This window comes from Sebastes fasciatus, chromosome 18 (genome assembly GCF_043250625.1).
Source record: "Sebastes fasciatus isolate fSebFas1 chromosome 18, fSebFas1.pri, whole genome shotgun sequence".
Classification (NCBI taxonomy): Eukaryota; Metazoa; Chordata; class Actinopteri; order Perciformes; family Sebastidae; genus Sebastes; species Sebastes fasciatus.
The window spans coordinates 10755377-10779656 of record NC_133812.1 but is presented as its reverse complement, the minus strand read 5'-3'; the positions used below and the strand labels follow the sequence as shown (position 1 = coordinate 10779656).

The following is a 24280-nucleotide window of genomic DNA, read 5'->3' as shown; positions in this document are numbered from 1 at the left end:
AGTTAATAAACCCATAGACTTTCTGCCCCCTGCTGGTCAACAATTGCTTAATGCAGCTTTAAAGACAACACCTCGTTTGACTCTTCCATTAGGTAATGTCACAATCTCAGGAACCCTAATGCAAACTGATGTTTCTCTTTCATTCGGCTGTGTGATCTCTCTTTCTTACCTCCCCTGTGACTGTCTCCCCTTGTCTCTGAACCTTCTGAGTGTCTCCTCTGATGTGTTGTTGTTCATTGGTTCTTCTTAACGTATCACATCGACACATTTGATCTACTGAAAAATAGCTAATTATAGTCACTTACACACCAGACTGTTTGATAAAAATGCTCCTTAGTATTTCTGTGCACCTTTCTCTGGGTTGTAGCAGAACATATGAGAGCTTGGAGGCTTTTCTCTTGCAAACTGGAGGTATTGGAGGTTGTTTTAGGCCTCACAGGGGCACTGCTTAAAATGTGGTGTTGTATATCTTCAATTGTGCCGTCTGTGGTCCCATCATACTGCATGTGTGACCCACTGCCCTTCAGCTTTGAAATCTAGGAGCCTTTCCTGTGTGTGTTACAACACCTGCTTACACCATTTTGTTGACCTTGATAATACACTTGCCTCATAAACATGTCGATTTTAAACTCATGTTTTGATGTTGACATAAAGCACTGCAGCACTTTAACACATCTAAAACAATAAGACTAAAAGCACCATTGTGAGCATTAATCATCAAGCGAACTTGTGCATTAGTCTCTGAGGAACCACTTACAGGTCCTGCTGACAGGAAAATACATGATCAGACATCCACATAAGTCCTGTAAGAGAGAACAGCAATATGCCACAGGAGATATCTCTGAAGAGGGGGAAACAAGAAAATAATTCTCTTGCTCTCTTCACAGATATCTCCCAAGAAAGTCCGGTCATCCGAAACGCCGTTGCCCAAAGTATGACTTCCTCTTCCCTTCTGTTTTTAACCCCCCTCTCTTCTTCTTTTTTTTTTTTTTGTTGGTCGCTCTCACACAGTCACAACTTTTGTTTCCACATCTCTCCTCCGCTGCCTGCTGCCATGCATTCAGGTGGAGGTGGTGTGTCAGCAGGAGCAGGGAGAAACACTGAGAATGACTCCACACATGACATAACTACATTGCTCTGCCAAGTCTTTTCTTAGGCCTCATCTCCACTCTCCCTTTGTTTCATTCGCATGAGCCTCCCCAGAAATGAGGAGATTAACTGTAGCGGCATGCTCCCTTGTTTCTCCCCCCCCTTGCTGCTATGGAGCGCCATTGATAATGATGATGATAATCATAATGATGATAATGATGATGGTGATGATGATGGGTGCTGAGATGTGAAGTGCATGTTGCCATGACAGCTGATTCTGCTCTGCCGTAGGCCACCACTCTGTAGAAAATAGGTCAGAAAGGGTTTGCATGTGTTAGAAGAACCCTTTCTATGATCCACCTCTTGATCCGACCCAAACCAGCCTAGTCGGGCTCTCCTCTCCTCTCCTCTCCTCTCCTCTCCTCTCCTCTCCTCTCCGCTCCTCTCCTCTCCTCTCCTCTCCTCTCCTCTCCTCTCCTCTCCTCTCCTCTCCTCTCCTCTCCTCTCCTCTCCTCTCCTCTCCTCTCTTCTCCTCTCCTCTCCTTCTCTCTTCTCCTTCTATCTCCTCTCCTCTCCGCTGCTCTCCTCTCCTCTCCTTCTATCTCCTCTCCTCTCCTCCTCCTCTCCTCTCCTCTCCTCTCCTCTCCTCTCCTCTCCTCTCCTCTCCTCTCCTCTCCTCTCCTCTCCTCTCGAGAACACACATGATTTGGTGTGGATGGTTTGCAAGCTCTACATTTCTTTTCAGATAAAAAAGAGCATTTATAAATGTACGTACATCTGGAATCTTTATAATGAAAAAAAATACATTTAAAAAATATTAAATAAAAACTATTGACTGAGCAATGCACAAAACAGGTCACTCAAGGCAATTGCAAAACAAGTTTTGAGAGTAAAATTCATTTTTTTCCTCCAGCTGTTTTGGCAGTTACTGAGCACTTGAGAAGGTGCCTGCCAACAGTTTTTAATCAAAAGGCTTAAACAGGGCATGCCCACACCTGTCAATATGTTTTTATAGCTCAATATAAAAAGAACTAATAGTGGAGGAGGTGGAATTGTAAAATATGTGTCATGCTCCTCAATAACCAAAGTCACTGCCCCAGACAACTTTTGAACCAATGCCAAATTTCAGGAGGTAATTCATAATAGACGAGAAAATTTCAAAGGGACAAAAGAAGTGATGAAACCCAATAAGAGGAAACAAAAGTCTTTATGTGTAAAAATTAGGGCTGTCAAAGTTAACACGATAAAAACGGCACTAATTTATTTAACGCATGAACGCAACTTGCAATTTTTAAGGTTGTAGCAGGTTCAGTTTTAAGGCTAAAGTAAAGATACTGGCATCATATGAAACTATAAAACCTGAGGAATCCATTGGTACCAACCATGTCATACTAGCTTGTCACAAAGGAGGGACATTTCCAAAGGGGTCCGTTGACCTCTGACCTCAAGATATATGACTGAAAATGGGTTCTATGGGTACCCACGAGTCTCCCCTTTACAGACATGCCCACTTTATGATAATCACATGCAGTTTGGGGCAAGTCATAGTCAAGTCAGCACACTGACACACTGACAGCTGTTGTTGCCTGTTGGGCTGCAGTTTGCCATGTTATGATTTGAGCATATTTTTTATGCTAAATGCAGTACCTGTGAGGGTTTCTGGACAATATTTGTCATTGTGTGTTGTTAATTGATTTCCAATAATAAATATATACATACATGTGCATTAAGCAAGCATATTTGCCCACTCCCATGTTGATAAGAGTATTAAATACTTAATTAATCTTCCTTTAAGGTACAATTTCAACAGATAAAAAATGTGTGATTAATTTGGAATTAATAGCGGTTAACTATGGACAATCATGTGATTAATCATGATTAGTTATTTGAATCAATTGACAGCTCTAGTAAAAACGTAGAGATCATTTTTAAAACACAAGGAGGACCAGCAGTTTTGCTGAAAAACAGTAGTTATTTGGGACTGTAGTTACTACTTGGGTAGGATGTGGGAATCACAAACATACTGTATGATCTGATTAAAATCACTGATCAGCACATGTGAATTTAAAATCACCCAGCCTCCCCTCGAGGAAAAAAATCCCATGTGAACGGGGCTCTAGTTGAAGTCTGATCACAGAAACGCTGTGGAAAGTAGTTTGATGTTAACTTAGAAGTCGGGGTCACTTCACTCCCACGTCAAATCCAAAGGATTTTGCATCGCTCTCACTCGCAGTGTGCATGCAAAGAATACAAACGAACACATTTGTGTGTAAGCCGTGTGTGAGCGCGCTAGTTTGAGGAAGCAAATGAAGGAAGTCTCGTTGCTCTGCTCAAAGTTAGTGACACTGATGAAACTATTCAGACCTGTTCTGTGCTTGCAAATCTGTCTCTTGACACTACAATAAATTTGACTTTCAGATTGTTTTCGTTGATTTTCTTGGTATTTAATTGCTTCTCTGTCACGCATTTGTGTATATGCTAGTCTGTGTGTGTGTGTGTGTGTGTGTGTGTGTGTGTGTGTGTGTGTGTGTGTGTGTGACCCTGACTCCCAAGGTAGGCCGGGTTATTTATAGTGTCTCACCCATGGCCTGATATCTTTCTCCCCTGGTTGCCCTGACACTTGATTGACATAAGGCTTCCTCTGCTTGGCAGACTCCCCCAGCTCTGTCTACTAAGTGTGTGTGTGTGTATGTATCTGTGCATACACCAGGTGGGCATGGATGAAGCGGTCTCCAGGCTGGCAGACCTCCAGTGCTGTCCTCACCAAACAGTACAGAGGGACAGAGTACAGTAAAAGGTCAACATGGCGTGTGTGTGTGCATGCGTGAACATATATTCTTCTGTGTGTGTGTGTGTGTGTGTGTGTGCACGTAGAGCAGTTAGAGAGGTCATGATGCTGAAATAACTACTACCTCTGCCCTCTGGCGTGTGCACTCATCGTTTATTCACAAGGCTTGCAGCCTTGTTGTCAGACTGCTCATCTCGGCTGAGCATTAGTATTGCTTAAAGCCTTGGCTCTCATCTCTTTTCTCCCCCCGTCCTCCCCCACCAGCCTTCAGCACACATGCTAATCCAGAAGTATAGGCTAACACCATGCCCTAACAGCATTTCCATGTTTTAAACATTGTGCTCTTAAAGCTTCTGCAGTCTGACAATTTGAAGTGTGTGGTGGTGCATGAGTAAGTGCGCTATAACTACGTCTGTGCAAAAAAAAGTCTACATTTTTGTGTGCTCTTGTTTTGATGTTGACGTAGATGGTTTGTGTGTGTATTTGGGTGGCTTGTTGTGTGACACACGAGGTCACGTGTGTGTTAATGTGTTGCATTCATTAGCGCCAGCAGGGGCAGCGCGGTGGCTATTATTAATGGCGGTCTCATGTTGCACCTTGACTTTGACACCCTCAAATTGCCGACTCCGGGTGGAGCTGAGGAGGTAATTTACCATGATGGCGTGTGTGTGTGTTTGTAGATCGGTGTGTGTGAGTACGGTGTGTGTTGGCATGCACGTATGTGGTTTGTGCTCGTGAGTGCCTGGGCCTGCTAATGCTATCTCCTTGTTCCTATTTTCTCATGTTTCCTCAACTGTGGGCCAGCATTAGCTGTTCTTGTAAGTGAGAAAGGGAACGACCTGTGTAGGAAAGGTGACACACGTAAAAGTAAAGAAGTTTAGTGCGAGCCGATTCTTCTGTTAGTGGTTTCTACTCTATTTCCTGCTACCTCTGTTTACAGGATACCGCTTTCCTCTGCTTGTGTCATTTGCATTATTTTGCATTCGGGGCTTTTGGAAGGTGCAGAGAAACTAAAATAGAATAAGATTTCCTACATAGTCAATACTGCAATCGATTAGTAGTATTTTTAGTAGGGAGGCCCCACGATACGATATTATCACGATACTTAAGTCATGATATGATCTTATTGTGATTTTAAACATTTTGTGATACGCTGAGCATTGCCATAAGATGTATTGCGATTTGTTGCCTTTTTTCCAACTGCAAATTGTGCAGTTTGTCAACATGTTTTGTTATCTAATAAGATACAGTTTTCCCTCTGTTCATGTCAGAGTTTTCATTCACATATTTTGAGGTCAGAGGTCAAGGGTCCCCTTTGAAAAAATGGCCATGCCAGTTTTTCTGGTTTCATATGACACCAGTATCTTCACTCTAGCTTCAAGACTGAGCCTGCTATGACGTTTTGAAAGACAGAATAGCAGCCGTAGGATTGTTAAAAGGTTAATAATATGATAAAAGATCAATACTTGACGAATATTGACACGCAAAATATGGCAATACTATGCTATGTCGTGGTTCCCCCCACCCCTAGTGCCAAAATAGAGTTCTACAGGAATGCATCCTAAAACCTGGAAATGAGTTAGCATTTTAGCACTTCCTGTTCCCTCGTCTGGAAGTCAATGGGTTTTTTGAATGGGTTTTTAGTTAGATGCTTGAAATAAGATCTGTGATTAACACAAGCATGTTTTTTTCTATGATATAAGATACATCAATGAATAAATAAAATCTCATGAATTTTTAAGCCTTTATGTGTCTTAAAAAAGGCAGTTGCTAACAAGTGGCTAAATGAGACTACTAAACATCATCACGCCGACACGTCCGCCTTTACAGCCTCTTTGTTTATACTCGTGCTCATGCGACCTAGGTGTAGTTCCTTTATAGCCTAACGTTAGCTTTTTACTTCTGCTGATTGCATTTAAGCCTCAAAAATCATAAAAGTAGTGTTCATTTGTGAAGATTATCCTGCTGAACAAAACCTGTAAGTATCATAAATGTTCATTATAGCTTATTTTCTGCACTAATACAAAAACCCAGTGGAAAAATCCCATTGGCTTTTTGTCGAGGGGAACCAGGGCGATGCTAACTTCCTGGTTGGCCTACAAGAATATGTAATTTCTGGAGCAGTCTATAACTTGACAATATAACTGTGACAAGATAAAGTGCTTAAAAGAGAAGCAGGAAGATGTGCCTGCAGTGAATTAATAACATCATTGTTATAATGGGATTCTATTAAACAACAGCAGTAAAGTTTATATCCCTTACACAAGGTCAGGGCAATGGCAGACAGTGCCAACTCACACAGAGAATAATATACTGAGTAGTAGTGGCCGATGAAGATAAAGCCAAATTCCACCTTTTTATCAGTGTGCTGAAGAAAGAGTAAGGCTAAATGAGGAATGCTCATTTCCACTTTTACCCCATAGCGTGTTTTATTCGAAAGCAATTTAAATTCTTTGTCTTGATCCCAGGGTTATCAAACAGCCCTCAAGGCATGGACATCAGCATCAGTAAGCCCGTTAGAGAGAAAAGAGAAAAAAAAGAACTTTGGTTTTTAAGACAAACCCATCATGATTCCTGAGACCAACTTAAAAAAGCTTATTCCTCGTAATTCTAGCCGTAGAAGAGTGTTCACAGATAATAAGTGAGCCTGGAGAGCTCACAAGGATAATATATGCGCATCACGTTTTAAAGGTGGATATTTCACCTCTTCTTCAAATCACACGCTCCTCTCCTTGATGAAGATCAAATCCGTTGTATCCTAATATCTGAATTCCTCTTATTATTCCTCCTGTCTGTGACAGCGAATACAGCAGAGCACTGACTGCTTATTTTCTAAAAATAAAATGAACATTAGAGCGCTTTTGTATTACCACCTAAGGTAGTTCGTTTTCAGATTGAATTATGTGTCGTTTGACACTTACAGCAGGGCTTCGTAATAATATCAATTTCAGTCTGGCGGGCGTGTGGGAGGGAAGTTAATGTGATAGCGGTTTAATGGCTTGAGTTGATCCACAGGTTTTCCTCACATGAATCAGATAAGGAGCAGTGAGGAACGGAGACATTTGAAGAAAATCAGACGTGAGAGATTAATATTATAGACCGAATGGATACAGGCAAATTAAAGCTGCATTTAGATAATTACATCTTCAAAGTAACAGACTGGTTTCGGATTCTTAGTGTAGATGACATTAAAGGGGAACAACGGGCATTTTTAAAACATTGATATTATTCTGGAGGCTATATAACATGATGGAAAAAAGACTGCAACTTGCTCATGTCCGTATGCGCATATTGCGAGGCAACTAAACAGCAACTAGCTGTCAGTGGCGATTTGAATGGAGTATAGAATTACAACAACATTTGCAATATAAATAAATATGATGTCACTTTCTAAATCTATTTTATGTTAACAATACACACTACATAAGACATGGAAACTGTGTCAGAATTTACTGACTTCTTTCATTTTCCAGTATTTATGGTTTATGCAAGTGCTGTCCATTGGAACAGAGAAATCCACTGGAGCGTAGAGAACCATGACAGGATTTGGGGCAGCAGCTAGCTTGTAGCAGCTAGCTTGTAGCAGTCATGGATGTATTAAGAGAACTGGATACAGCGTTGGAGGCGGGGCTCCCGTTCATTCCTATGAAAGGTGCTCAGTGGCGCATGATGCCAAAATGGCTCGACTTCCGACTGGAAAAGAACCCGGATCTTCTGGCAATCTTCCGCATCCATTATGCCCGTGGAGCAGGCGCAGTAGCGTCCGCTCAGTCACATGGCTCGGTCACGGGGGTCACAACGTCACGCTATCGTCACGGCTTGCCAACTCCCCCTCCCAGCCCTCTCTCTAGCCTCGGTCTGGGGCTCATTCACATGAACGGAGGAAGAGATATAACTCTGGATGAGTTACAGACGTCTCTTTCCCAATGTAAGTCTATGGGGAAAAGTATTTTTTGGCCCAATGGCATCACGTGACGACACGGAAGTTGCAGTAGACTATTCCCACCCACGCTCTACTTGGTCAACAAAAGTCTAGTACTGTATTAATGGAATTAGCTATAGCTAACGATATTTAACTATCTAACTAGCTAGCTACCGATGTGCCGTGCCTGTCGCTAGCGTGGTCGCTAGCCGCGGGATGACCGTCACAACGTGCGCTGAGATCCTGTCATGGATTTCTCTGTTTCAGTGGATTTCCCCATTCCAGTGGACAACACTTGCCCTCGCAATATGTGCGTGCATGAGCAAGTTGCAGGATTTTTTCCATCATGTTATAAAGCCTCCAGAAAAATATCAATGTTTTAAAAATGTCCGTTGTTCCCCTTTAAAGACGATGTTGGTGCTAAATCTGTATTCGAGTCAGGATGGTGTTGTTTGTTGTTGCTGCTGCAGGGCCTGCAGGGAGGGAACCATGTGGCAGGTGACAGTACGACATGTACATTACACATGTTGAAAGCCAGTGGAGGTCCATGCACATGAATCAGATATGTGCATAATAAAGACTTAGAGGTAAAATCCACCCTAGGATAGACACACATATATATATATAAATCCTTGAGGAGTTATTATGCAATGAAGATGTACTTCTTCCCTCCAGCCTGGCTTGTCTTTCTCTTCTCCTGTTTGTGATTTCACTTCATTGCATTTCCAAAAAAAATGACTGCTGACAACCTCCAGAGTACATGCCTAAACTTCTTGCATTGAGCTGTGGGTTACATGTACTGTAGGTAGCGTAGGTGGAGAGAGCTCGCTGGTATTTTTGGGTAGCTGAACATCTCGGTGCTGTCAAACCCATTATAGCTGCACTGAAAATATCTCATCCTTACATCACATTGGGAGGAGAAATAATGCAACACTATGTGCCCAGAACTGTGAGGTACGCTGCCAGTAGCTGCTATTTAAGAATGTGTAGTGTTGATTTAGGGTTTAGGCTTGATTTGTTCATTTTGGTTTTGTTTGAGGAACAGTAAAGCATTGCAGACTTTTTAGTGTTGCAGCTTTGGTGAAAATCAAACTGTGACAGTTTGTCTGTCAGATAACATGAAATGCAGCCTTCTTTACAGCAATTCATCCACAAGAGTCTTCCACTCCTTGAGGGCGCGGGCGCCCTCGGCTGACTTTACTTTCTTTCAAAGGTTGTAGCAGGCTCAGTTTTAGAGCTAGAGTGAAGGCACTGGTATCACATGAAACTAGAAAACTTAAGGAATCCATTGGTACATGTCGTGAAGAAGGCTAAATAACATTTGGCTAAATTTTAGTGAGGAAAAACGGGCATTGGCAATTTTCAAAGGGGTCCCTTGACCTCTGACCTCAAGATATCCAAATGCAATGACCATGCAGTTTTTTGCATGCAGTATAAATGTGTTATTTTTGCCTTTTCTAAAAAAGGTTTCTGCATACAGGGGTCCCTACATAGTCTTGGAATTACATAACATGGGTATGACTGTAAAGCTGAGACTCTTGTGGATCCAATGAGCCCAACTGTATTCATATGTGATGATGTTAGTTCCCATAGTAGCCATTTTTATTGTATTGAGATCATTTTTTAAAACTTGGCCTCACTGTATAAAGTACCTGTGGTGACCTCTAGGATAATCGCAGCCTCATGAAACTTTACAGCCACAAACTACAGACCTAGGGCATTCAGAGGATGGATGGCTTTCCTAGGTATATTGACAAAAAGGGGGTTTCTGAGAAGTTTCCAGAACTGAAGTGCTCCCCATCAAATCACCGCGAAATGCAATTCTTGCAGAAATCTCCAAATGTGAAAAGTTTTTGATACCAAATCACAGCATGGCTTTTTCTATGGTGTTCCTCAAAGTCTTGGTGTCTTCATTTTGTATTTTGGAGGGATTATCAATCATTTTTATCAATTCTCAAGTGGTAAAAAATGGTTAAATGTAGCACCAAATCTGTGTAGCAAATGGTATCGACCCAAAAATTGCTGCAACAACTTATAAGACAAAATAGAGCATGGGAATGACCATCATATACTTCTATCATAATGTTCTAAACCCTATACACTTTCACAATTTATGTTGATTAATGAATTCATGTTTATTTCTTCTTTATGACTGTAAAAACTTGACATACAAATTAATCTTGAGGTTCCCAGCTTTCAGATGATGTATACCACTTCTATGTGACATCTACTGTTGACCTGCTATCTCCCCTTAAAACCCCCCCTGTACCACTCTAAAAAAGACCAAAATGGCTCGGCAGTAAAAAGAGGAGAGGAGTAGAAAAGGTTAAATGACACTGAATTTTCACATTTTTTGACATTGGACATTTAGTCCAGGTCAGACAGTCCAGGTCGCGGTGTGTGTGACAGTGAGACTGGCACAGCGAGGGTAAAGTATAAGGCACGTGACAATGGGCATGACTCGCAGGGTGATAACTGGTACAGCGTTACTGTAAATGTCAGTGGGTCAGTGATGGCAGAACACAGCCGCCCACCTTCCCCCCACCAGCTCTCTGGCAGGTGACGGAGGAGGAAACTCGATCATCGGGTCTCTCAGAGGGTAGCTGCTGCGGGCGCAGAGGGCCAGACTTCCAGACTTCCAGTCAAGCCGCGTCTGGATGCAGCTGCTGCCGGGCAGAGCGACTTATCATGGCGGGGGGGAGAGGAGCGGTGGTGGAGATCGGGGCCGGAGCGAGCAGGAGAGAGACGAGGAGGCCGAGGCAGCTGAGGCAGCCGGTGGGAGCGATGAAGGCTGAGGAGGCGGTGGTGTTTAAAACCCAGGCACAGACGATTCATAAACAGTCACAGGTGGGGTTGTTCGACTGTTTCTGTTTTGTGGTGTGCCAAGACTGCATGCTGGTATGCTGGCTATGCAGATTTGTCTGTGCAACAGGTCTCAGCTCTCACTGCCAGCAGTTCTCAGCACTTAGTGTAAACATATTAGACCAAACAGTGATGATGCAGGTAAGGCAGTAGTTGTTCCATTCAGCATTTATTCTGCCGTTTTGTGCTGACTTTGCAGAGATCTGGAGTTTAAAGGGTCACATGTTTCTATTTCTGTTGCATTCTTTACCCTGAAGTGTGACACACCGTGAATTATAGCTGTGCAGGTTGTTTTACTCATGTTTCTGGAGAGGGCAGGTTTGTGCTCCGAGCACTGTGCATGGCAGGAGTTATTTTTGTAGCTTTGCTGGGTTTGCTGTACGTATACATATGGAAACGGAGCTTAGAGAGATAGTGTTTCTGATTGAACAGGGTCACCCAGTCCTTGCTTCAGGGGGCAGAAATGCAATCCTGCGTCTTTATTGAATAGGGAGAAGTGGGCTATTATGGATCTTACATGTGCAGGCAGGGAGACGCTAATTCGAGGAGGATTTTTTATTGCAGTGTGTATTAATGATATTGGGCGAGCTCCAAGGCAAGTGGAGTGTCCAGACTGAGAATGAATGAGGTCTAGACAAGTGTTCGGATGTGGAGCAGCTCCAGAATCTCTAACACGGCCACTCATTACGAGTTGTCGTAACCCAAAAGCCTTTCACAGTTTATTTTCTGGATGGCCGTTTTTGAAATGCGACAGTTGAATGCCTCCTCCATCACCATATAGATACAGACACACACATGAATACAGTATTTCTTTGCTCCAAATATGCCAAACTGCGCTTGCTGCTCATGCACAACGACCGTGGCATTCATTCAACTTCTTAATGGACAGAAAAGAAAGTGGGACGCTGTGATCGATATACGCGTTTAATTTCAAGTTTGATTTTGGCTCAGTATCTATGTATTGCACTCCATCTTGCATTGATTTAGGATTAAATTGGTCAAAGCAGAAATAGACTTGAGGGAAAATAACTCCTGATTGATGCGTGTCTGCGCAGGCCTGCACCCTCATGCACACACAAACAGATAGAGAGAGCATCTGTCTTTCTTGGCACCGAGCTGAAGTGGATGGCATTGATTTAGACCCCTCTCATTCCTTCCTCCGCTCCGCTCCTCCTCCCTTGCTTTCTCACTTTGTCTTCTCTCGCGGCTGCCATTCACAGTCACACTCCGCAAATCACCTCTCACGGAGGCTTCGGAGCCACAGTCAGCGGGGGAATTTTGGCTTTTCTGCGACGTGGGTTTGCCAGGGCAGCTCAAAAATGTCCTGGCTAACAACCATCCTTCAGTGTCTGAATGTGGGTTGTTTTGGAAGGACATTTAGGCTGTGAATTTTAAATAGGGAAGGATTGTTGCAGGAAAAACTGATTTGAGATGCTGCAAGTTTGTAATGGATTTTAAGTGCTTTCCAACTTTAGGGTGATTTTTCAAAATCCAGATCTTCTTGAACTTCGTGTCTTGTCAAGTTAGAATAAATGTGCTTATTCCTTTTATCCACAACTCTAACGTGGATATTTTAAGTGAACCACATTATTTGAAAACCAGCATCATCACTGTTTACGAGCAAGTGTGTCTCAAAATGAAATAACAAAGGCTCTATAAACATTATTTGCTTTCTTTGTTTCTCACTCGGTGGTGTGAGGTGATTTCATGACTGGACCTGCAGTATCCTCGTGTGGACAGATAGAAAACTACAGCCACACAATTCAGTTTTTTTTTCAAATCATACACTTCCTTTATCCCCGTGGAAGGATATTGAATGAAAATTGTTATCCATCCATCAGCATTTCAGGGGCAGATTAGAGAGAGCATCATTTTTATTGTTTCATAAGCCTCATCTGTGCTATTATTAGATCTATTTTAATGCCAGAAAATTCCTGACAAAATGAGTTTCATACACTTATACATGTACAAAAAATACAATTTAACAGTTTTCTTTTAAGGTAAATTATATATATTACCCCTGTATTGAATGCTATATTGTTTTCTATACTCTGTTAAATGCCAGAAGACAAGGATATCCATGCTGTAGAAATAGAAATATTACTGTAGCTTACTCTCAGCTAACATCTAGTTATTGATTTTGATGCTTACCGCAGGACCTTTACTGTTTTCACTTTTATTTTTCCAAAATATCAAGCTGTGAGTCAGTGACAGACTAAGCTGTGTCTCAATTCAGATACTTCCGTTAGTACACTTCCATGTAGTACACACTGTGCACACTATGTACTTACTTGCGTGGTGTGTGAATTTCAACAGGGTAGTGTTATCTCAAATCTCACTTGGCTGTTGTGCACTCACCGGAAGCTCGGTAGATCAGCTGGTGATGCCACGGACATCACGCCGTATCGCCATTAATTCAATTCAGACGGGTAAATTAACCCAATAATGGCTTCTATCCGACTACAGTACAGTGGTAATATAAAAAAAAAAACACATGTATAAATTAAATTTGTATAGTTCGTTGTTCGCCGTTTCAATCACAACGGCTACAGCTTCCTCGCCCGCCATTTTCACAAGTTTGAAATAGGGTGGTGGCCCATCCCCTTCCGCTGCGTAGCAAAGATGGCAACCATTGAGGGTGAGAAGTGTCCATTTGGCCATACCTCTCAGTGTGAACGCCCTTATGCACTCAGAATAGCAAGTGTAAGTACGGAAGTATCCAAATTGAGACTCATATGCATAAGAATGCTACAGCCATGCTGGCAGCTCTGTGAGGCTGTACGTGCATGGTACTCAGCCAACTGGGGTGCTTCGAGCTGAATGCTTACGCCAGCATGCTAACATGCTGATGTTTAACAGGTATGATGTTTACCATGTTCACCATTTTAGTTTAGTGTGTTTGCATCATACTATAAAAAGGCTTCAATCTATCTTTTGATAGTAACCTTGACAATTGCAAATGTAACATAGGAAGAAAGCGTGTGTGTGTGTGTGTGTGTGTGTGTGTGCGACAGCAGTGGAATAGAAAACGAGAGCAGAGACGACAACAGGAGAGCGGTCTAATGAGTGGAAAAAGGAGTAGAAAGTGAGCGCTGAATGAGGATAGAAGGGGGTGGAGATGTGATGTAGAGGCTGACGGGGCTCAGATTAATGAGCGCCGGTGTGTAATTAATCTATAGCGGGCAGCTGTCTGTTTATCTGTCTCAGAGTTGACAAGAAGATAACTGAGGGACATCTAATTGATCCCCCCCTCTTCTTCTTCTTCTTCTCCATGCTCTCCGTCTCCGTCTCCTCTCTCCTCCTTTAGATCAGAAAGTTTCCTTGACAGTGACAGACTCACTTGGAAACTCCTTCGAAAAAGAGATCATGTAATTGATCACACTGGCAAAGGCACAGCAGTTTCTTTTATTCCACTTATTCTTGTTATATTTTCTAGCAATTTTTTCCGGCTACGTTTCTGAATCAACCTAAATCTGCCAGTGCTTAGAGGGATGGAAAAAAAGAATGGTGTCCAGGCTTTACTGCGCTAATATGCTTAAGGTCGGGGATTTGGTCTGATTGTATGTTTGTATTTCATTATGCTTCCGCCACTAATCCATTTTGCTGGAAATCATCCCTCATTCCATGCGTTGAACCCTGTGTGACTCATGGATCCCGGAGCTTGTAGCTGAGGCTCTACCCAGCTGAGGTCAAAGGTGACTGGGTCACACTGGTTTGAGCTGCCGGCTCGGGAGCTGTGGGGGTCGGAGGCATCTCGCCAAGAGGAGGAAAACATAGTCTCAAATACTCAGCAGCTCGTGTAAGAGGCTCCGCAGACTGCCTTCAGCAGCATGATACGCATAAACACGCATAGACACGATACATTAATCCTACTGAGCACCACCAGAGGCTTCCTCTAGTTCTGTGTGGGCAAAAATGTACACAAATGCACATGTGACAAAAAGGGAAACCCCTTACCCTGTAGAAATATACTACTGAGATTTAAGCAGTTATTTAAGTAGTTCCCAACCTTTTTTGCTTTTGAGCCCTTAAAATAATGCAATGTCTACTTGTCATCCCTCATTGCGGAAGCCCTGAACAAACATGATTCAAACATTCAACAGTTTTCTTGTTTTAAAACAAAAAGTTTTTTTTTTTTATTACTCATAATATTTGGGTCAGCTGACGGTAAATGCATTCAAACGGCCCAGATTGAGCTGACAGCATGGACGTATACATCCATGGCTTACAGTGATGGACTTGGTGAAGTTAGCGGAAGGATACGCATCTGATTATGTCTGGTTTTCAAAATAAGGGTACATACAAAATACATATATGTAAATAAGATTAAATGGATTTTATTCACGAGCAGTATAAAACATGTCACCTATGTCCCTTATGTATTAAAAATAAAATACCACTAAATTGTGAGGGAAATGTTTTATTCTTTGATTTTTGTTTGCTGAAAAACAATTAAATGATGTTTCTTGACAATGACTGATACATTTGAGTTGAAGACATATCTGACGACATACAGACACAAAATCCTTCCGCCAACTTCACAAAGTCCATCACTGTCAGCCATGGATGTATAGACCTCCATCACTGTCAGTTCACGCTGGGCCGTTGGAATGCATTTACCATTGGCTGCAATAAAAGTAATAAAAGAAAACAACTGGCTTCCGTACCTCACATCTATGAGTTCTATGAGCAGGTCAGTTACAGACAGATTTTCTGTTTTCAGACTGTTTCATTTGAATAGTTTTTAGTGGCATGAAGAGGTCAAACTAAATAGTATTTCAAAAGAAAGAAAGATGAGATTAAAGAAAATTAACTTAATTTTTAAGCAGAATTTTGTTTTTTTCTTTTGTTTCCTACCCTGATAATTATCTCATAACATCTTTTCTTATGTTCATCTTGTGACCAGGGCCTGTATGTATAAAGCTGCTCAGAGTAATTTTAAATGTGTCAAAATTATGTAATTTTGTCGTTATTGTCACAATTAAGAATAGGTGTCATGCATTAAAGCTAACAAGCATTCAGCTTCCAAATTATTTAAGAGGTCTATTAAGTCAGTTTGGAGTGACTAGCAAAGGTGATTAAATGATGTATTGAGCAATTATTAATTATGCAATTATAATATTCCGTTATTTATTATTAGTTAAATAAATACAAGAATTTTGATGAGTTTTAAAGCCGATGAATATCAAAACATAGAAACTACAGATTAAACAGGTTAACTTGCTGATAAACCTTTTACGGTAATGTTTAATGTTTAGGTTGACCCTTATGTTCTCTCTTTTGCAAAACAGAAACTATTAAAAATGGATTTGTATTACATTCAAATATTTTATAAGCCCTTCATAGATGAATATCACTTAAAATGGTTCATACAGCTTTCTTTCGGGATCGTCTTAGTTAGAACAAGGTGTGCATAAAGCTGTGATGATGGATGTGACATGTCAGCGACTGTATGGAAGCCTGCTATTGGCTGTGCTGGAAGGTGGGCATTTTGGATAGTCATAATTGTAGTCCTTATTTTATTAAGGTTAGGAGTCACTGCAGTCAGCACAGGGATGTTACAACAATTTAGTTTTAGCTTCTTTATATAAAGCTTCTCAGTCACTTTATACTAAGGTTTTTTTTTTATACACACCAGCTGTGTTGTTGCCGTCCCCCAGGTATAGAATCATTGCATCACTTAACAGTAACAGTAAACCCTCTTGATCTCTCTTTATATTCCTTGTTTTAAATGTTTTGTTAGAAGCAAAGGCTTCTATGCTTCCTTTCTCCTTATACAAAAACACAGAAGCATTTGCTGTAAGACAGAATCATTTTCAAGTCAACTTTCATTATTATGTATCGTACTGTATGATGGTATCCACCTATTCAATGAGCAGCCTCTCCTCCTCCTCCGTGTTGAGATGATAGTTATTAACTAACAGGCAGCAGGATGGCCTGAGGAAACAGGTCAGCTCACAGCCTATTAATCATGGAAATGCTCCAAAATCCGCTCCTTGAATAATCCTGTTCATGTTTGCTGAGACCTCATCTGTAGTTTCACTAATAACATGTCAAGAAATCAGTGAAACTGCTCCGTGAAATCCTCCACTAAGTAATACAGGTGGGTCAACCTGTCAGCTTGCGTACTGATCTGAGGTCACATTCGGCTGGGTTTTGAGGTCAGGATTAGTCGTTCTAATTAATAACTGAGATGGGAGATATGTGCCCCCGGGGGAATCTTATTACCAGAAGCCTCGCTGTACTTTGTCCCTTAATCAGTGAAATTAACATCCACATCATTTTAATTCACGGTTATTTAATTCACAATGAGTGTGTGGTGGTTCAGATGTGAACTACTGAGTCAGTCCAGTAGAGAGCAGCAGAGCACTTCATGCTTCTCCCACGTTTCTACATACAAAACATTGCTTTCAAGGGAAAAACTGACTGACTGCTCATTTTGACATTGCTTGACACTAAAATTAAAGTTATTACTTTAGATACAATTAAATTTATGCCTGGCTTTATGATGATCTTTTCTTACAAGGCGTGACTACTGTTCTGATCAAATAATATTGACTTTCTAGAGATTAGTATGAGAATACTGAACTCACCTCAGGAACTGTGTCTTGACTTCAGTCCCTCTCCCATTAAATCAATTAACACTTAATATTTAAAGGACAAGGTTGGTAATATTCAATATTGTTTTTACTGTCAACAAACCCCATGTTAAGACCAAACAATACATTGGTACTATTAAGTATTATCTGTGTAGCCAAAGCCTGATATATCTTATTAGCTTATTAGCTAATTAAATAATAAACTTAACAAGTTTATTAGCTCATTCCTCTGTGCCATAGAGATCCATTGTTGTCCAAAAACACATTATTGAGCTGCACCTTTGCACTGACCAACATTCATTATCATAAACGTGGGCACTGTAGTTTATTTTTGAGTCAATCATACACCGTTCTGCTGCCGTAGATACTAGTACACCAAATGTGTATTAAGCCACAGCTGAAAATAGTCCCAAACAAATGAATCATTTGCTCATGTTTGAGTAATGATTGCTAAAAACTACAGTGCCCGGCTGTTTTAGGAAAATAATGAGCCCTTTAAAAAAAAAAAAAAAAATAGAACTATACATTTCTGAGCCATATTTAAAGATCTATCTTAAGTAGGAACTAATGGACTTGGAGAAAAACAGGCATGGCAGAGAAGTCAGACAATATTGAAACTAACGCATCGTTGGTTTTGGTCTTTTTGACTGATTTATTGACAATAGGAAAAATATAGAATAAAACTAGCATTATCATTTAATGTTTATTTCTTGTTTCCCACCACTATGTTACTTGGTATGTGGTTAGAGTCTCCGCTGAGGTATTTTATGTGTGTTTGTGCAGAAACATTCTTGAAAACTCAAGAATAACAAACATTTCCACCATGGTTGTTTTATACAGAACCATCTCCTTCTAAAACCTGATTAGGGCTGCCTCCAAAATCACCACGGTATCCCATGCCAACCTCATGTGACCAAAACGACAATTTGTGAGAATCAAAGTCTGAATTATTTTTTAAAATATATTACACCTAGCAAAGTGAAATCTTATACTTACACTTAAATTGAAGCGTTATTGATAATGACGAGTTTACAGAGCTCTCCGTCAACGTCTGTTATGAACGCCGTCATCACTACCGCATTGCATTGTGGGATATTTATGCCTCCGTAGTGTTCAGCGTTGTCTACTGTAATATTTCACTGGAAATAAATTAGTATGCAATTCACGTACTATTGGTCTCATACTAAGGTTTCGGACATACTAAACAATCTCACATACTGTTTTAGGTACTAAATAGCATGTTAGTATGGAATTTTGGACGCAACCTAGATTTAGGAGCACCTTGCTGTTATTTACATATTAACAAACAATTTCATTCAAATTGTTGCATATAATATATCCTAATTAGAAGTATGAGTAATATGTTGAAAAAAGTAATAATAACTTTATTTATATAGCACCTATCAAAACAAGGTTACAAAGTGCTTTACAATAAAAGCATGATAAAAGTAATTAATACAATAATAAAATAATAATAAATAAAATAAAATCATAAAATAGTGCACCATCAGTCAAGAAAAAGCCATAATATAAAAGTGAGTCTTAAAAAGAGATTTAAAGGAATATACTGAGTTTGCCTGTCTGAGATGAATGAATATATAAATTAATTTGATCAATTGCTTTACTTAAAAATAATATTTTGAATGTATTCTGCTATTCAGTGATGACATTAGGCTTCCTCTTTTTAGTATTGTACACTTACCCTGAAATATTTTATTAAATAAACAATAGAAGTGGACAGTGGAGCATTTCATCTAAAGCAGTTTGTTGCTTTTACCACTAATATCCACCAGAGAGAGCTAGAGGATAAGAACACTTTAATTCTGCTGCTCACCTGAATCGTGTGAGATTATCTATTTAAATGCTTGCTGTGAATTCGTGCATTGTTCTTAAAGATATGAGCCCTTGTCTTGTACAGTATCACCTACATCAAAGTAGAGGATGGTACACCTCGCTGTTTTTTATCACTCTGTGAATGATGGATGTTTACAAACAATATCTTCCCTCTTTGTTTATGCATCGGCTGTGGTAGCTGCTTATTAATCAGCACTGCAGGTCATGTTCGGCCCTCAGCCAGACACTCAAAGGAGAGTCGTGAGTAGTCTCTTTGTCTGCCGTCTCAAGGGCTCTCTGATATTATCTTCCTCAGACGGCCGTGAATACGCTACTGTTCACAAATTGGTCACTGATGCAAAGGGATACTGCACTTCAGGAGCAGCGGTGGGCTTTTTGATATAGAACGAGGGAGATAGAGAGAGAGAGAGAGAACGGTGCGATGTGGACGGAGGAAGAGAAGTATTTCTGTTGTAAGACATGCACAATAGTGTATTACAGCATGTCAGCAAACAGACAAAAAAACATAATTTCTATGTGGTCGTGTTCTGGCAGGAGTTGAGAGTGGGTGTGTGGCGTAGGCGATGTTCTGCAGTGTGTGTGTGTGTGAGAGAGAGAGAGAGAGAGAGAGAGAGAGAGAGACAGAGAGTGGGGGTGTGGTAGGTGATGAGCTTTCATGTGTGACTAAAGACTCACGACTGGGAGGAGTTACACATCTGCCTCTGTTGTCGCGCATGTGTGTATTTCTCTAAATCTGCCAGGCTGTGTACTGTATGTATCTCTGTGTGTGTGTGTGGATACAGAAAGGTAGTTCCCATCCTATGTTTAGTCAGGCTGTTCTCATACACCGTTCGTAGCTATACCTACAAAAAAGTAATGCACTGTAATCTGTATATACCCCACAAAATCAATTTGTATGTAATCCGAGTAATCGCGGAGCAGGAAGTATGAAGAGTGAGTCTCTGCATAGTTGTCGAGGGAGGAAGTAGGGGTGGGTGGCTAGGTCAAAAAACATCGGACTTTCGCCTAGGAGACCGTTGCAAAGGAACGTATAATTGACTTTCACTTCTTAGCAATACAAGTTCTTTGCATAAACCTAATTAAGTAGTTTTATTTTGAATAGGCTGGAGTGGAAATTGACACGTGCATCACGTCTTTCTGGACATTTGTAGGAAAACGTGCAAAAAATGAGGAATAATTTTTCTTAAGAAATCACAAGAACTGTTGTATGAGACCATCCATGTACAGGTTAGCAAATTCAGTGAAGGAAAAGGTAGAAAATATTCAGATACCAAACATTAACTGGACTGAAATAGGCAACGTTTCAACAAGGGCTGAAACGATTGGCTGATTAATCAATTAGTGGATAAGCAGAAAGACATTTGATGCCGTGATTGGTCAGCTGTGCAGAGGAGAGACTGTCTGAAAACGCGTTATCTCCCGTATTTAAACAATACCGCATCTCCTTCCTTTATGACAGCAAGCTTTTTTCACTTTGCCTTCCAGTGTGGTCGTTCGGATCACCTATAAACAACACAAACTAGTTCTGAAAGAGGATATACAAACTTTTTCAACCCATAATGGAGGGTTTCAGTTAAAACAGTTAAAAGGGTGGAGAAGTTGTTTAATTTGTGTCAGATTCATGACCAAAATCAAATGAAACAGCAGTGCAGAGGAGCGATGCAGAGTCGCAGAGTCGCCGCTCCTCCTCCTCCCCCTCCTCTTCCTCCGGCCCCTCAGCGGTCCCGGGACCCTGCTGGCCAGTGAAGCGCAGCCTCCAAACCAGGGTTCTAGCTAGGAGTCACAGGAAGGGCAAGCTCATTAATTATCTCTCCCTCTCTTCCTCCCTCCATCCTCCCATCACACCCTCCCTTCATTACCAGCAAGGTTAATCCCCCCTTATCTCCCAATGAGCCTCATTTTTCATGGCTCCCTTTCTACGACACTTCCTCCCTCCCCTCCCTCGTCACCCTTTCTCCATCCCTTTCCATCTGTGGTTCCTCTTTCTCTTCCTTCTCAGCTGCTTTTCAGAGTTTCTTCTTCTGCTTCTCTATTGCTAGTTTTGCATCATCCCACTTAGTTTGTTTTTTGTCACTCCTCCCACACATACTTTGTATTTCATCTGCTCTTCTCCCACCCATTTCCCTCTTTCCTCCTCTTTCCTCCTCTTTCCTCCTCTCCTCTTTCCTCCTCTCTCCTCTCCTCTCCTCTCCTCTCCTCTCCTCTCCTCTCCTCTCCTCTCCTCTCCTCTCCTCTCCTCTCCTCTCCTCTCCTCTCCTCTCCTCTCCTCTCCTCTCCTCTCCTCTCCTCTCCTCAGCATCTCCTCTCCTCTCCTCTCCTCTCCTCTCCTCTCCTCTCCTCTCCTCTCCTCTCCTCTCCTCTCCTCTCCTCTCCTCTCCTCATCCCCCCTTCTCCTCTCCTCTCCTCTCGCCACTGTGCTTACCTTGAACAGGCCGTAGTGAGTGGAGAGAGTAGATCTATTACAGCTTATCACTAAAGGACAGGCCAACGCCGCACGCCGGTGAAATATGGCTGCTGTCACAGCCGCCGCCGAACACGACCCGTGCACAGAGCTCGCAGAGCTGTAAGGACAGGGGGGAAGAGGGGAGAGGAGAAGGGGGGAAGGAGAGGGGGTGTACGGGAGCCAGTATCAGCCCCCTAATTCAAATTAATGGAAAGATTTTCAGTCTTGATGCCGACCGTTTGACAGTGATTTGGCACACAATTAACCTTGTCTCCCTCTCCCCTCTGCACTCTCATCACCTCCTCGCTTTCCTCCGCCGCCGTGTTTTCTCCGACTCTCTCTATCCGCTGTACCTGTCACGCTCCCTGACACAGTCTTATTGATTATGAACCAAATGGAGATGACGATGTTTTATTAGATAACTGACACTCCCTACTGTTGTACGCCAATTGAATTAGCTCTCGACATCCGCGCAGCGTAACACGATGTGACTCTTCCTCATTTTAGGTTTCACACAAAGCACGCCATTCACAAATTCGTAGCACAGTTCAGAGGATGTGTGAGGATAATTTTCATGACAATACCAGCAGCAATGATCATTTGTAGCAGTTTTATTTGCATCGGTTAACAACATTGAGCATTATTTATAAGGAAAATGCAGCTTAACATGAAGAGCAGAGTGTACGACCAAGCCTGCTCTATGCACCGCAAAACATCTGTCCAAGGCGTGATAGATTTCCACTCACCGACCTGTTTAAAAGACCATCCGTCCTGCAGCCTCCGCCTCTCAGCTAGTCTTTACTCGCTGCTTTTATAGGCCATTTCACCTTGGGTTCCAGGTCACGGCACCAAACAGCCTATAGCTCTCAAACAGAGGAGAACAACTGGAGTGTTAAAGAAGGAGACGGGGGGGGAGGTGGACCAAGTAACAAAATAGAAGGAAGAGATGATGTGTGAAAGAAACAGCCTTAGTAATGAGTAAAGTCAGAAATAACCCCAACGAAAAGTTGTGTCAGATTGGTTTAGGTTCAAGAACCTAAACCAAGTCCAGTTGCTGCTGATTTAACCCTTCCTCGGTCAGATTGTAAGCTAAAACAGGAAGAGAAAGGTTAGTTACTATAGCAACCCCCATAAATTGCTATCGTGAGCTTGTTCTGTAGGACTTATTGTATGGCTAGTTTTCCGTATTCTTTTCACAGAGTGATAAGTCACGTTCATGTTGTATTGTGGGAACCGTAATAACAAGGAGCTGAGTTATAGGCGTTACCGTTTATACTGCTTGTATCTGTTTCACTCATAGACTATATATAAAGACGGACGACGCGTCTCCACTTCCTCCCACTGTACAGAAGTGAAGCCAAGATATTCCGGATAGGGGAGCTGCCATCATATTTTGACGTCATTTGGAGCCAGAGTCTGCGCAGTAGTGATCGGGGGGCTGGAGCAGTAGTATCGAGGTCACCCGAATCAACTGAGAGCCGAGCACGGCCGCAGCTTGCTAGCGAGAGAGAATCACAGCTGTCAATCATGACGTCACACCCACCTTTTTATAGCATCAAATAACTCATTAAAATCAAACTTGGAAACATCTTTGGGAAAAAACTATTTGACGTGTACTTTGACTTTTTATTTTATGTCCCATCCGCTAACATGGAGGGGACGGGATTTATGACCTATACTGCAGCCAGCCACCGGGGATCCAGATGTTTTGGCTTCACTTTTGGGGAGCTGTCATGTCGTCCATCTTTATATACAGTCTATGGTTTCACTTGGTAACAAACTACTAGTGTGACTTCAAGGTTAGCACTATAGGGCTAACAACCTTGGAATAATCCACCCAGTATTTGTTGAGATGTTTCAGTCTTGACTAAAAAGGTGGACAAACAGACAAACATTTCCATCCCCAGAGCCACGCAGCTAGCTTGGCTGAAAATGTGAAACAATGTGGAACCAATCGGCATCAAGGGAGATTGATTGATTTAACTAAAGAGCTCAGTCAACAGCTCTGTCAGACATTCTTGTATATGTGAAAGGGAAAGAGAGTCCTTAACACTAAGCAATAATACTACTTTTAATAACTGTGGTAGCCCGTTGAGCCACAATCTCAGAGATAGATGAGATGAGAGGAAGGGAGTGTGTTTGCAGTGACAGTTTGCAGGTAGCTAAGTGAAGGCGTCTAGATGCATCCTTGTGTCAGCACAATGTTGCTGAGAGTCGATGATTATCCCCGCTTTTCTGAGTCTCTGCCTCAGCACATGTGACATGGACAAAGTACAGCGGAGACGTGTATGACAGTTATGTGACAGACAGCGAGGCGTGAGCGCTGTCAAAGGGTGTCAAAGGACTTGCTGATGTGACATTTGTTGGGTATAAGAGCGAGGTTCAGCAAACACCTTCAGACACCTCAGACTAACAAGAATACATGCGAGTAATACAGCGGCTATATCGTAAGCCAAAATTAATAATATGAGAGTTTTATCTCTAAAGTGTAATAGAAAATACTCATGAATTGTGGTTATTTTAAGTCATCACATACCATATACCTTCTGTATCCAAAGTGCCTCACATTATGATGAGTGTGTGTGGTACATTTCTAGCAGTGGGAATTAAAAAGGTTACAGCTAGCTAATTTAGCTACTTGAATTCAGTTCAGTTTTATTGTACTGCATGGTATTTGCAGCTTTGACAAACCCATTAATTTTATGATATTCTGGGAAATATAT

The 24280-nt window shown here is 41.6% G+C and overlaps 1 protein-coding gene across 5 annotated transcripts in view; it reads left to right on the top strand.

The window, feature by feature from the left end:
• The window catches only part of pak5 (p21 protein (Cdc42/Rac)-activated kinase 5), an 83432-nt gene that overhangs the window by 40936 nt on the left and 18216 nt on the right, over nucleotides 1–24280 (top strand). For 2 of the 5 annotated variants that reach the window (XM_074615526.1, XM_074615524.1), the window contains exon 3: nucleotides 888–932. The exons of 2 other annotated variants lie outside the window; for them this stretch is intronic. In XM_074615526.1, the coding sequence (XP_074471627.1) occupies nucleotides 888–932 (45 nt within the window). Of the gene's footprint in view, nucleotides 1–887; nucleotides 933–8970; nucleotides 10647–24280 lie in introns of those variants that run through there. One more of the 5 variants, XM_074615528.1, reaches the window with a different exon arrangement.